Source organism: Callorhinus ursinus, unplaced genomic scaffold, assembly GCF_003265705.2.
Source record: "Callorhinus ursinus isolate GAN/ISIS: 27379988/994484 unplaced genomic scaffold, GSC_fseal_2.0 scaffold13, whole genome shotgun sequence".
NCBI lineage: Eukaryota > Metazoa > Chordata > Mammalia > Carnivora > Otariidae > Callorhinus > Callorhinus ursinus.
In genome coordinates, this window is record NW_027397075.1 from 7,147,168 (window position 1) to 7,161,123 (window position 13,956).

The window sequence follows — 13,956 nt, forward strand, 5'->3', positions numbered from 1 at the left end:
TCTACCCCTCCTCCCCCACCTCTCTAAAATAGAAAAAAAATTAATTTAATTTAAAAAACCCCACAAATATTGGTTGAAGATGCTGCCCTTCACTGGCTGTGTGACCTTGGGCAAGCCGCTATCCCTCTCTGAGCCTGGACGTCCTCATTTTAAAAAGGAAGGAATCACTTCCGCCCCCGCCTGGCCGCAGTGCATACTAAATGAGACCCCACCGCGATGCTCAGCACCGGGCACAGCGCCAAGACCATGGTGGAAGCCCTCTGCCCTGTCCCCTGCCCCCACCTGAAATGGGTGACGCAGCTGAGTCCCACGAGGCTCCCCAGCCCAGCGGGGTCAATGCCAGTGCTGCGGAGGTCCAGGGAGAAGTCTTGGCCAGCCGCCGCCAAGGCGCTGCACAGCACGTAGGTGTTGGGGGGTGTGAGCCGGGTGCCCAGGAAGGAGAGGCGGGCTGGAAGCCCCTGCACCACGTGCTGCCAGATGGCGGCGTCCGCGGCCTCGTGCGCACAGTGCAGCAGCTCCAGCAGCCGCCCGGCCCGGAGCGTCCCTGGCTGCAGGCGCTTCAGGTACCTGCTGAGCACCTTCTGCTTCCTGGCCCCAACGGCGGCCGCGGCTGGCCCTGCCAGGGCTCCGAGGCAGTCGGCGTGAGGCTGGAAAAGCAGGCCAGCCAGGAAGCGCGGCACGCCCTCCAGCCAGTTGTCATAGGGCCTCTTCTTCCTCGGGGTCAATGCCAAGTACTGTGGCAGCTCCTTGTCCCTGATTTCAGTGCTCAGGGCCAGCCACACGGCCCCCAGGAAGCACTGCAGGAGGAAGCTGGAGAAGGCCAGCTCCACATCGGGGGCGCCCGGGACGGGCTGCACCAGGCCTTTGGCCACGGCCCAGGCCCTCACGGTGGCCGATGGGAACTGGCTGCCCTGCAGGGTGCCCTGGTGTTTGCGGCCCAGCTCCCAGGCCAGCTTGGCCAGTCCTGCCAGGGCCTCCGGGGGGCTGTCCCGGGCCGCGGGGCCCAGCAGGCCCACGTAGAGTCCCGTGAGCGTGGAGGGCAGCTCAGCCTTGTCACCCAGCTCTAGGAGGGCCTCAGTGAGCCGGCACACGGCCCGGCACACGGTGGGGCTGTGGCTGAGGCTGAGCAGGAACGGCTGGCCCCGGAGGAGGGCCAGGACTCGCTCCCGGTGCGCGGTGGCCCCAGTGCACTCCAAGTAGCGCGTCACGTAGGTTTCGGCCTGCTCGGCTGAGAAGCCGGCCACCTCGAACAGGACGTCGGCCTTGCTCAGGCTCTGGGCCAGGCGGCCCCAGGGCCGGGCCGTGAGCAGCAGGGTGCAACCTCGAAGCAGCTTCCGCTGGAAGAGTCTGGCCAGCAGCCCCCGGAGGGAGTGGGGTTCTGTGGACATGGGTCCGCCCGCGCTGTGCAGGAGGCCATCTTGGCCTTCGAGCCCCTCGAAGGCGTCCAGGATGAGCAGAACCCGGTCGGGCCGCCTCAAGATGTGGTCGAAGACCTCCTCGTCCATGGGCCGTGGCTGGGGGCCCAGGCAGAAGAGCAGATCCTGCAGGCGGTAAGTGTCCCCTTTGGCGCGGTCCAAACAGTGGCAGGGGAGGTAGAAGACGAAGTCGTACTGGGGCAACTGGCCGCAGGCCCAGGCCCGGCTCACTTCCCGGGCCCAACGGCTCTTCCCCTGTCCTGCTTTGCCCAGCACGGCGATCACCTGTGTCTCCCGTGGCCGCCGCCGGTCCCCCGCAGCCGCCAGCACCTTGGCCAGACCCCCGCGGGCCAACTGCCTCTCTGCCCAGTCCGGGGTGGCCAGCTCCCTCTCCTGGCTTTTGCCACTGCTTCTCTCCAGCCGCGCCTTCACCAGCTCCACCTCCACCAGGATGTCTTCCGGGCCTGCGAACTCAGCCAGGTACTCGTCCCGTAGGGAGCTGTACAACCGCTCCACGCTCTCTGCAAAGGCCCAGAGGGGTGGGTGGGTGCGCGCGCGCGCGCGCGCTGGGCGGGGAGGGCGCGAGCGCCACCACGAGGCCAGCCGGACCACCAGCTGCGCCAGTCAGTGCCCGCCCACTGCCTTGCTCAGTTACGCAGACATTCATTCATTCACTCATTCACTCTCACACCCGTCATCCACCTATCTTCTCCCTTGTTTATCTATCCGCCCCTTCATTTACTCACTAACCCCCTTCTGCTTTTGCTCCCTTACTATAGAAAGGCCGTGGGGTGGGGGGGGCAGTGTTAAGGGTTAAGAGAGTGGAATCCATGTATCTGGTTCAAATCCCAGCTCCACCGCTAATTACTGTAATCTCGAGCATGTTATAGACTCTGCTACGTCTGCAGGGATGCCCCAGGAATCCCTCATCTGCAAAAGGGGGATAACATTAGGGCTGTTTGCGACAGGCATGATTTAACATATCTGCTTAGAAGAGCGTGCGGAACGGAGTAAGACTTAGGAGCTCGGTCATCTTCTCATCATCCCACCTCCCATTGCCCCCGTGCCCAGAGTCAGCCCCCTCCTTCATCCATCTCTCCCCTCATTCATTCCCTTGGCCTGGAAAACAAGGTGCCAACACCTGGCATGGGCTTATGAGGGCAGGACCTCAGCACAGTGACTTGCTCATAGAATAAAGTGAGCAAGTGAACAGATGACTGAGCAAGACTGCCAACAGAGAAGGGTTGAGTACGTGTTGAGTGAGTGAGTGAGTGAGTGAAATAGAACCAGACCTGGGCTTCCACCTCCTGCCCCAGGGCACAGAGAGTCTGCCACCACTCACCAGGCCATTTTGGAGGCTTGCTGGAGATCTCGTGAGCTGCCTGGCTTTGGGTAGGGGACATCTGGTCCTCTGGAGATGAAGAAGTTCGGGTGAGGGGACTGCCTGGGGACCTTCCTGCCTCGGGGACATTCAGTCCTCTGAGGCTCCCAAAGGCAGAACCAACGGGGGGGGGGCTGGGTCTCCCCTGAGACAACAGTCATAAGGTGGTGACCTGAGGCTGTATCCTACTCAAAGAGGCCTTTAACTGGACAAGCTGTGCTTTATTATTTGTTTAAAGATTTATTTATTTATTAGACAGAGAGAGACACAGCGAGAGAGGGAACACAAGCAGGGGGAGTGGGAGAGGGAGAAGCAGGCTTCCCGCTAAGCAGGGAGCCCGATGCGGGGCTCGATCCCAGGACCCCGGGATCACGACCTGAGCTGAAGGGAGATGCTTAACGACTGAGCCACCCAGGCGCCCCTAACTGGGCCACTATGCTTTAAAAATTTCCGCCAATGCTTTAAAAAATCACACTATGGAAAAACTGAGATTTATAGATTCTGCTGACAAATCAGAAGATCTGTGCACACTGGGTCTGGTTTCGTGCTGGGTGGCAAGTAGCTGAAGGCCAGTGGTCCGGTTTAGGTGGAACATGTGTTCTCTTATGCCTTCCACTCCCCGGAGACCCCCCCTGCCTTGTTTTACCCTTAAACGCAGCCTGCCTGTCCCTGTGGGTAGCCTGGTTCGTGGACCTGATTGAGACAATTCTTCCCCCAGGGCCTCCGTCCCCCTTCCTGTAACTTTCACCAGCCCCCAAGGGTCCTTACCTGTCCTATTTGCACGGGAGGTCAAAGCTGGTTCTGGCATTCCAGGAAGGTCAGCTGCAGACGGGGCAAAGGGGCTGGTGGAGCCGGGCCGATCTGGGGACTTGGGGAGGCTCTGCACAGCTGGGCCACTAGAAGGAAGCACTTGGCTGGCCTGGGGCATCTCGCCTACATTGGGACAATGGGAAGGGTTAGAACAACCAGTTATCCACCCAGGACCCCACTTGGGTCACCCTCTCTCTGCCCCAAAGGAGGCTGTGTGGCTTGGAAAGTCTGGGGAGGAAACTGGGGAACTTCCAGAGGAAGACATTTCAGGACAGGACTGAGGAAAGAACTCTGGAGTTACCCCTAGCTCACTGAGACTTGGTTTCCCCACCTGTGAAATGGGCACAGTCAGCTCACAGGGAGCTTAGGGTAAGTGCTACTATAACATTCTTCCGGCTATACGATCAGTGCTCATTTGTCTGGATGTCAGGTCAGGGATGCTCCCTTCCTTCTGGACCACCAGCGCATTATATGAAAAACTGGCATACAACATTTAAAAGGATGCTCTTGGATTGGGTGGAAGTCTCCCCACCTGACTTCATCCTCTCTCCCATCCCTGAGAGCCCAAAGGAGGCTTGCCCTGGGCAATTCACAACTCCTCAGTGTGGGAGGTCAGCAGGGACCATCCTGCCAATCAGGAAATAAGGCAATTCCAAAAAAGCCACGCAAGGATGCACACCAAACGGTTCACCACTCTATACTAAGAGAGTGCAGAAGAGCCTCGTTAACTCTTGTAAGCATCTCATTTTGTTTGGCTTGTGGATGAGCATGTATCGATGTGATTTTTAAATATAGTAAAGTTTAATACAAAGGAAAAAAGGCAAAACTAAGGCTTGGTGGGGTAAAGTGATACATAGGAAGCTACAGCCCCTGGGTGGGTGGGTCACTCACCCCGACCACCCTGGGGAGCTCTGCCCTTATGCTTTGATATTTGGGAAAGGGGGTTGGAGAAAGGTGTTCCGGGGAGGGAGGATCATGAGAAGGTGCCAAATGCCTGGGGTTGGGGGAGGACAGGGTCAGGGAGTAGTCAGGTAGCTGCGAGAGGGGATGGGGGGCAGGCTTTGAACACTCACCTTGATAGATGACCATACCAGACACCCCCGTCCCAGGCCCTGAGATTTGCCAGAGCCCCTGGGGCAGAGAGGGGAGGCCAGGGATGATCTGGATACATCCAGCAGGAAGACTCAGGTGGCTCAGCAAGGAACTGGAAGGGTGCACTGGGGAGACAAAGGCAGTGAGGTGGGATCCTCCAGAGCACCAATGTTCGTAATCCTGTTCTCTGACTATTCGATTAAGATCTGACTCCCTTTCTAAAGGGCAGGCTCCTCTGTCCCCCAGAGCAGCAGCTGCATCTGTCTTGCCCATGGTGGTGTCCCCAGCACCCGGCAGAGTGGCGGGCACAGACAAGGTGCTCAGTGCCTAGCTGATGAATGAAGAGGGCTGATGAGCAAATGCCCTAATAGGTGGGGACTCCCTGCTCTATCTCCCAGGGATGTTTCTTTCCAAGGCACATTCTCTGGCACAGGCTGAGCTGACAGGGACCTTGAGGATGGGACTAGCTGGGATGGAAGGGGGTGACTCCAAGGGGGGGTTCCTGTCCCCGGTGGGCCCTACCGTGGCCACTCTTCAGGCACCCCCAGGGAAGGGGGTAGGAAGCCTACCCCCTCCAAGTCCCTAACGTACCAGGCATCAGGACGGTCTCCTCCAGCCAGCTCTGGCCGGATGCTGGCTCCTTGTTGAACACAGCAGGTGGTGACAAGCAGGGCAGAGCTGCGGAGTCACTCACTGACCCGACCAGGAACGTGCCAGTCACCATGGGCATAGCGAGGGGCTCAGCTGTGAGCAAGACGACCATGTTAGATCCAGGGGACCACGGGCGGGATCTGAGTGGGCGCCTCGCGGGGCCCTTCTGGGGAGGATGGCAGAAGCACAGTAGATCTCTCTCCGGGCGGTGGGAGGGAGCTCCCGTCCTCTTCTCAGCCCTGGGTGAAGCTGCTTTGTCTTCCTCACTCTGTGCCGCTCAGGGGCTGGTCTCCCCCACTTTGCAATAACAACAGGGTGGGATGAGAGGGTAGGTGGAGGGAGAAGCGGCAGCCTCTGGTGGGCGGAAACGGTGAGCCTGGGGAAGAGGCTCGCTGAGGCATGGGGCTCTCGGGAGGCCAGAGGGCATTGGGTGACCAGCTGACCCTAGGTGACTCTGTACTCCAAAAGGAGAAGTGTGGTCTGGAGGGGCAGTGGAGTAAGGCGGGAGGTGGGGTCTCAGCTCTGACTCAGAATTAAGAAGGGGTGTTGGGGGAGAGGCTTTGTAGGAGAACTTGAATCTCCCAGCGGCCTTCAAACTGCAGAGCAGGGGCCTATGGAACCGTGATCTTGGTTTGAATCCCAACTCTGCCTCTCACTAGCTGTGTGATCTTGGACAAGTGACTTCACCTCTCTGAGCCCTGGCTTCCCTGCCTCACAGTCTCCCCGGGTGCACCCCGCCCTGCTCACCCAGCTTCCTGTGCTTCAAGTCCACGGACAGCTCCTCTGGGAAGGCTGCAGAGGAAATATCATGGTCAGCCACCCCAAGGAAGGTGTGGTCCCAGCCACGAGGGGCCCATGAACCCCAGCAGCCCACATGGCCTTGCCTTAAATGGCTGGAAAGTGGCCTTGCAGCTCCCAGTCCCCCCCCCCTTCCTCTGACCCTTCCTGCCCTGCTTGTCTGCTTGTGCCCAAACCCCACCTTGAAGACCCAGGGCAGCGAGGGACTGGAGGAGGCTGAAGTGCAAATGGGACACAAGACGAGTTTGAGTTTAGAAAAACAAAAATGAAAACAACAACAACCTGCTTAGGGTCCCTCCCTAGCCTTGTGTCTTTGCAACAGAGCCTTTCTGAGCCTTTGATCGCTCATCTGTGAAACAGAGGTGGGGCTTCCTACTTTGTAGGAGTACATGGAAAATTGGTGAGCTAGGGACCAAGTGCCAGCACAGCGATGGAGGGAAACCCTATGTGTCCCTGAGCAAGGGTCTGGCGAAACAAATCACAGTTCACCCACCCAGTGAATTTCCACACAGCCCTAAAGAAGAACAAGAATGTTAACGGACGTACGGGGAAGTGTACTGGTATCTGCAATTTACTTTGAAATGTTCCCAAAATAAAACAAATGGATAAGTGGGTGGAGAGAGGGATGGACAGATGGAGGGAGATGTGTTAAGGCAAATACAGCCAAACATCAACTGGAGACTGTTTGTGCTACATGGTTGTTTGCAGTACGATTCTTTCACCTTTATTCTATGTTGAAAAGTTTCGTAGTAAAATGCTGGGGAAAATATTTATCAAATAAAACAAACAAACAAAAAAAGCAGACCAGCAAGAGGAATTCCCTGGAGGGAACCGGCAACATGGGCTGTTTTCAGGGAGGGAAACTTAGGGTCTGGGAGACAGGGGTGGAAGGGAGATTTTTTTTTGTGTTCACTGAATATCCTTGCACCTTTTGAACTTTTATAGCATGCACCTGCTTCACCTGTTGACAAATGAAGAAGTAGGTACAAGTCTGACACATGGTCTGGAGCATAGGAAGCTCTCACTCGACTGTTGAGCTCATTTTACAGATGTGTTCATTCACTGGACATTTATTGAGGCTCTACAGCAGGCCCTGTGTTAGAACTTAGTTAATGAGTAAGGAAGACAAGATCGCTGTCCTCACAGTGGGGAAATAGTCAAAAGGCAATTAAAAAAAAAAAAAAGTCCAGATGGTGGCAAGCACTAAGGGGCTAGGAGAGACACAGACAAGGTGAAAACCAGCGAGGTGATCCATGTGGAAGGGTGGTCAGGGAAGGCCTTCAGGACGAGGTGACATGTTAGCCAAGTCCTCAGGGATTCAAAGGAGCCTGCAATGCGAAGAACTGGGAAAAGGGCATTCCAGATAGAACTGCAGGTGCAAGAACCCTGAGACTGGAGGCTGGGAAGGGTATGTGAGTTCTAGGAATGGTAGGAAGCCAGGGTGGCTGGAGTGTCCTAGCCCAGGGCAAGCTTGGAAAGGTGGGAAGGACCAGTTCATAAAGGCCTTGCGTGTGTATTTTGTAGCCCTTGGAGCATTAGCAGGACAGCAGAATGATATGATTTGCATTTAAAAGCTTATGGGGACTGCCAGTAAAGACAGATTAAGGAGAAAGGGAGACGGAGTAGGAGGCTCAGAGAGGGACAAGCACTTGCTCATCAAGGCCACACAGCCCATCGAGAGCAGACCCAGGACTCAAACCCCGTTCTTGCTGACTCCAGAACCTATGGTTAAAGACACCTCCCTCAAACACAGAGGTGACAACTAAGGATGAAAGAGAAGCCAGAGCCCAAATGGCCTTCGGGAAATGGCAATCAAGACAGCCAGGGGCAGAGACACACCAGGAGAATGGCCGTTAGCACCTGGGCTGTCTGCTTCTTCCCTGGGTCACCAGGGAGCAGCAGTGAGGGGAGTGGGGGATAGAACATCCAAACCCAGGCAGAGCAGACAGGACTTAACAAGGGAGCCATAGCAGTCTCTGGAGCCAAGGCAGGGCCAGGAGTCAAGCAGGCTGAGGTCAGATCAGAGAGGGGCTTACTCACGTCTTTTCTGACTTTTCTGCCCTGCTTCCTCCAGCACCTCGACACTCTCGCTGATCATTTCTTCCAATCCTATGTGCTCGACTTTGGGGGGGAAAAAAAAAAAGACACCAACATGTAGTCAGTGGATGCCCAAAGTGAGCCTTCATTGTCCCTATGTTGGGGAGGGATCTGACCGCCCTTCAAAGGGTGGTCATCAGGTATTATGATGCTCCCCAAGGAACAAGGAAGGAAACGCAGGCTGAGCCAAGAATCCCCCAACTTACTGAAAATGTCTTTGCCCAGACCGTCCAGTTGGGAGTCCTGAAACACGTACTGGTCCAGTTCCGCTGCCCAGACAAGGAAAAGAACAGTCAGTCCATGAGTTTTCTGAACACCTCTTGTGTGCCTGGCCTTGGGGTAGGTACCAGGGAACTGTGACCCTCCAGCCTTGGCACACACGGGGGTGCTCAATCAGCATTTGCTGAATGAATGATCAAATTAATGAAGGAACCCTGAACCTTCATGGGCTCTTAATCTAATTGAAGGGATGATATGCATCCATGAAAACTTAACTATTGCTATCAAGTAGTACAATGCAGTGTGGTAGAGTTGTCATGGGCTTTAAGTTTAAATCCCAGCTCAACCCCCAATTAACCCTACTAGCTGTGCAAACTTGGACCAACTGCTTAACCTCTCTGGGACTCCACGTCCTCATCTGTGTAATGAGAACAAAAAATGCCTGCAACCCAGGGATGGATGGTGAGGATTAGAGGCTCCACCTCTAAGTTAAGGCATCAAAAATAGTAGCCAGGGGCGCCTGGGTGGCTCAGATGGTTAAGCGTCTGCCTTCGGCTCAGGTCATGATCCCGGGGTCCTGGGATCGAGTCCCGCATCGGGCTCCCTGCTCCTTGGGAGCCTGCTTCTCCCTCTGCTTCTCTCTCTCTCTCTCTCTCCCTGTCTCTCATGAATAAATAAATAAAATCTTTAAAAAAAAATAGTAGCCAGGACACCAAAAGCACTTAATAAATAGTGGTTAATTAAATAAAGTGGTACATGACTTGGAGCCCAGGGGAAGACAGCTATCATGGCAAGAGTTCAGAGGAAAGAGTGTATGGTGGCACAGATCTGTCAGGGAGGGCTCCGGAGGGAAGGGATCCTGGAGCCAGGCCTTGAAACATGGTCACAGTCAGAGAGATGGGAAGTGGAGGGCTTCCGGCAGTGAGGACAGAGTGAGGAAAGTGTTTGAAAAACTCAGACAGGTGTCTGTGGGAAAGTTTCATGCTGGGAGAAAGGTAGGGTTGATTTTATCAGCAATGGAGAGCCATAAAAGGGGAGCAGTGACCATGATGACCTTGATGATGGTGATGGTGGTCGTGGAGGGGGGTGCCTAACTTACTCTTTGCAAATTCCTTTCCTAAACACTTTACACACAGAAACTCATCCAATCTTCAGCCATCCCATGAGGCAGGTGTGATTATTATACCCACTATGCACATATGGAAGCCATTTTCTAGACATATTTCAAGATGCCTCAAATGACTGGATGCTCAGGCCAGAGCCTGACTTTCTAGAAGCACAGAGAAAGCCCACAGACTTGAGCAACAGATTTGGATGAAGCTTCTGCCTCGCCTTGCTTTGGCAGCTTCCACTTCCTGTGTAGATGCCCCCAAGCGAAAAGCCCTTAAATCCTAAGTAATGCTCAAATCCTTCATCTCTGCCTCCAGCTGTGAGGAATATGAATGCCCTCAGCACCAAACACTTCTGCTTCCTCAAGTAAGTTCCCAAGAAGGAAAGGAAGTGGGCAGACTTCTCAGTTCTGTAATTTTTGAGACACATAGTTACTACTCTCCATTTTCCACTTTGTGTGCTGCATGATTAACTGTGCACTGGGGAAAGACTGGCCACATTCACGCTAAGCACAGACCTCCTGAGTGATGTGGTTCTTGGGTTGCCAGGAAAAAGGCCACAAAGAACGGTTGTACAGGTTGTTCACTGCACAAGGGTGTCCAGCAAGAGGACAAATGGGGGCTGCATCCTCCAGAAAAGGGCATCTTTTTCTAATTCAACAGAGCCTCTGTATGAAATAGTGGTGAGGAGGGAGCCTTTACCCCACTCTCCTCCAAAAAACAAAAACAAAAACCAACAGCAACACATCTCTCCAAAGAGTTCTGCCCTTATCTGAAAGTAGTAGCCCTTTTTAAACCTGCAAATCAGCCTCTCAGCTTAAGCCTTAGAGAACCTCTCCACCCTAGACTCTTTCCTTTTCGTGGTTAAAAATAAGGACTTTGAAATGAGAAAGACCTAGCTTTGAATCTCAGAGCTGCCCATTACTATCTCTAATGCAGGCTTGGGTACACTGCTTTACCTCTCTAAGCCTCGATTTTCACCTCCATAAAACGGAGATACTAATAGAATCTACTTCCTTTGTTGTTGTAAGGATTTAATGCAATAACACACATACAGTGATGTGCATGCACCAAGTGTGCCCAAATCGTAGATATTACAAATACTAGAGTAGTCTGGCTTAGGAGCTAGGGAGAAGACAGGGAGGGGTATATGGTATGGGCTGTGTGGAAGGAAGGAAAGAAGAGCAAGAAATATAAAAAGGTATAGAACTGGAGGCAGAGGATACAAAAGTGAGACTTTGTTTGCCTGGTGGTCATTGGCCAAGGGGTCAATCTCCCTTCTTCCCTGGAGTCTCTTTTCTAGCCCTTGCTTTGCATCCCCCTTGCCCTAATTTATGAGGGAGGAGCCTGCTGTGGCTTGTGGTGAATGGGTGACGTTACCAAAAGAGAAAAAGGAACTCTTCCCCTCAACTGGCCCTTTTCTGGGTTCAGAATGCTTCCTCACCGATATTGGCATAAGCCTCCCTGGTCTCTTCATCACCTTCCATGTCACACAACAGTTTGCTGAACTGTTCGCAGTTGATGGTGTCCATGTCGGGTTCTGGAGGGAAAAGCCCCATGGATGAAGCAGGAAAGGTTTGGGAAGAGGGCTGGTGGGGAAGGAAGGAGAGGCGGGGCGGGGCTGGGAGAACTCCCCTTTGGATAGCAAACAACACGCAAGCGTCTGGAGCTGTCCGCGGTGCTGACCAGAGCTCTGCGGCAGGAACGTTGCCCAGTTGCTGACTGTCTCCACCGCAGGCTGAGGGGGATGAGGAAGGACTTGGGAGGGGCCAGAGGGAGGAGAGCCCACCTGAGCAGAGCTCAATCTCTTCTCTAGCCAGGTCCGTCTGGTCATAGAGGTGGTAGAGCTGCAAGGGATCGGCACTGCTGTTGAGAAGCTCCAGGTACCCGCCTTCTAGAGACCCCAACTCCATGGCGGCACACTGTCCGCTGCCTGGAAGGAAGACACATTTAGTCAGCGCAGGGAGCATTGGAAAGATGTAGAGAATTAACACCTACCATAGCTCCTAGCTGGGTCACCTGGTGAAGGCCAGGGTTTGGGAGAGTCAAAGAAAGTGAGCAGAAGTACTCATTCAGCACCTCTTATACGCTCTGGGCAGTGGAGAGAGCAAGTCATATCTCCTTCCTCCAAGGAACTTATAATCGCTCTGAGAAGATGCCCACCATACAGGGAAGGGAAGTGGGGAAGTGTAGATTCAAGACACCTTACCCCTGGGATCCAGGAGACTTGAGGTCCACATCTAGTGCTGCCATGAGTGATAACAGTTGAGATTTGTAGAGCACCTACCTTGTGCCAGACACATGGGCTAGCACATTCCATTCTCAAATCAACAATCATATGAGGTAAATACTCTTAATATCCTCACTTTCCACATGAAGACCCTGAGGATCAGAGACGTGAGGTGACTTACATAGGTGACCCAAGTCCAAGTGGAACCCGGATCTGGTTCTGGGCATTCTGACGCAAGGATATGCAGTTAGGTCCTATGCTCTACCTACGGCCTTGGGTGACCTCGAGCAAGTCTCTGCTCCTCTCCGCGCCTGTTTCCTAACCTGTCAACTGAAGGAGTCGGGGCAGATTCTAAGATTCCTCATTTGGTGAAGGGCATATCAGATACCTTAGATATCACTTCATTCAATCTTCCAAACACCCTAGACATGTCCACACAAAAACTTGTGTATGAAATTTCATAGACACATAATTCATAATAGCCAAAATATGGACACAACTCAAATATCTATCAATAAATGAATGAATAAACATACAATGGAATACCATTCAGCCATAAAAAGAATAAAGTCCTGACACAGGCTACAACACGAATGGAACTTGAAAACATGACAATCAGGGAAAGAAGCCAGACATGATGGGTCATAGATGGTATGATTCCATTTATATGGAATGTGCAGAATAGGTAGATCTTTACAGATAAAGTAGATTAGTGGTTAGGATTGGGAGAGAGTTGTGGAAAAAACTGGGGAGCAAATGATCACAGAGGTGGGGCTTCTTTTGGGGGGATGTCAAAAATGTTCTTTAGCTAATGGGATGGTTGTACAACTGTGTGAATATACTGAAAAGACCACTGAACGGTGCATTTTAAATGAGTGAATTGCGGGACACCCTGGTGGCTCAGTCAGTTAAGCATCCAATTCCTGATTTCAGCTCAGGTCATGATCTCAGGGTCCTGGAATCGAGCCCTGTATTGGGCTCCACGCTCAGCAAGGAGTCTGCTTGAGATTCTTTCCCTCTCCCTCTGCCCCTCCCCCACTCTGTCTTTCTAAAAATAAATAAATATTTTTTAAAAAGAAATAAATGGGTGGGGGCGCCTGGGTGGCTCAGATGGTTGGGCGTCTGCCTTTGGCTCAGGTCATGATCCCAGGGTCCTGGGATTAAGCCCCACGCCTGGCTCCTGGCTCAGCGGGGAGCCTGCTTCTCCCTCTCTCTCTGCCTCTCCCCCTGCTCATGCTCTCTGTCTCTCTGTAGCTCCCTGTCTCAAATGAAAAAGTAAAATCTTCAAAAAAAATAAAATAAATGGGTGAATTACACACTATGTGAATTACATCCCAATAAAGCTGCAAAAGCAAAACAAAAACCGACTCAGGAAGATAGGCATTATTGTTTCCATTTTGTAGATGAGGCCAACTAGCCTCCCTGATAATATGCAGTTCTTGCTGGCTAGAGCCACTCTGAAGGCTCATGCTTCCTGCTCCACTCCTTAGTGGGTTCATTTCCCAGACCCCCTGTAACAAAGTACCACAAACTGAGCAGCTTAAAACAACAGAGCCTTAGTTGCTCACAGTTCTGGGGGCCAGAAGTCCAAAATCAAGGTGTTGCCAGAAGCTCTAGGGGACAGTCCTTCCTTGCCTCTTGTAGCTTCTAGAAACTCTCGGCATTCCTTTACTTGTGACTGTGTGGACAAATCACTGTAATCTCTGCCTCAGTGGTCCCATTGTCTCTTCTTCATGTCTCAGATCTTCTGCCCCTCTCTTAAAAGGACACTTGCCACTGGGTTTAAGGCCCACCTGCATAATCCAAGATGATCTTATTTCAAGGTCCTTAACTTGATTACACCTGCAAAGACGCTTTCTCCAAATAAGGTCACATTCACAGGTTCTAGGGATTTGATGTGGACATATCTTCTGGGGGCCCCCATTCAGCCTCCTATACATGAAATGCAGACACTTGCTGGAAGGACTCAGAGTTTCTTGGAAGAGGCAAGAGGAGAGCTGGCCTTGAAGGCCAGAGGACCTGCCAGAGCCTTCTGAGTGCCCCTGCTTGGGCCGCAAGAAAGTGGAGGTGAGGGAGAAGGACCAAAGAGGGTAGGGGCGGGAGAAACACACACACACACACACACACACACACACACACACACACACACACACA

The 13,956-nt window shown here is 53.1% G+C and overlaps 1 protein-coding gene across 10 annotated transcripts in view; it reads right to left on the reverse strand.

Moving 5' to 3' along the window:
* The window catches only part of CIITA (class II major histocompatibility complex transactivator), a 45,256-nt gene that overhangs the window by 10,897 nt on the left and 20,403 nt on the right, over window positions 1–13,956 (reverse strand). For 9 of the 10 annotated variants that reach the window (XM_073899514.1, XM_073899512.1, XM_073899513.1 and 6 more), the window contains exons 2-11: window positions 11,362–11,505; window positions 11,017–11,112; window positions 8,451–8,513; window positions 8,188–8,268; window positions 6,097–6,141; window positions 5,290–5,442; window positions 4,680–4,823; window positions 3,565–3,729; window positions 2,758–2,826; window positions 283–1,936 (exon numbers count right to left, since the gene is read on the reverse strand). In XM_073899514.1, coding sequence (XP_073755615.1) covers window positions 283–1,936; window positions 2,758–2,826; window positions 3,565–3,729; window positions 4,680–4,823; window positions 5,290–5,442; window positions 6,097–6,141; window positions 8,188–8,268; window positions 8,451–8,513; window positions 11,017–11,112; window positions 11,362–11,505 — 2,614 coding nt within the window. The remainder of the gene's footprint in view (window positions 1–282; window positions 1,937–2,757; window positions 2,827–3,564; window positions 3,730–4,679; window positions 4,824–5,289; window positions 5,443–6,096; window positions 6,142–8,187; window positions 8,269–8,450; window positions 8,514–11,016; window positions 11,113–11,361; window positions 11,506–13,956) is intronic. The other variant, XM_025855554.2, reaches the window with a different exon arrangement.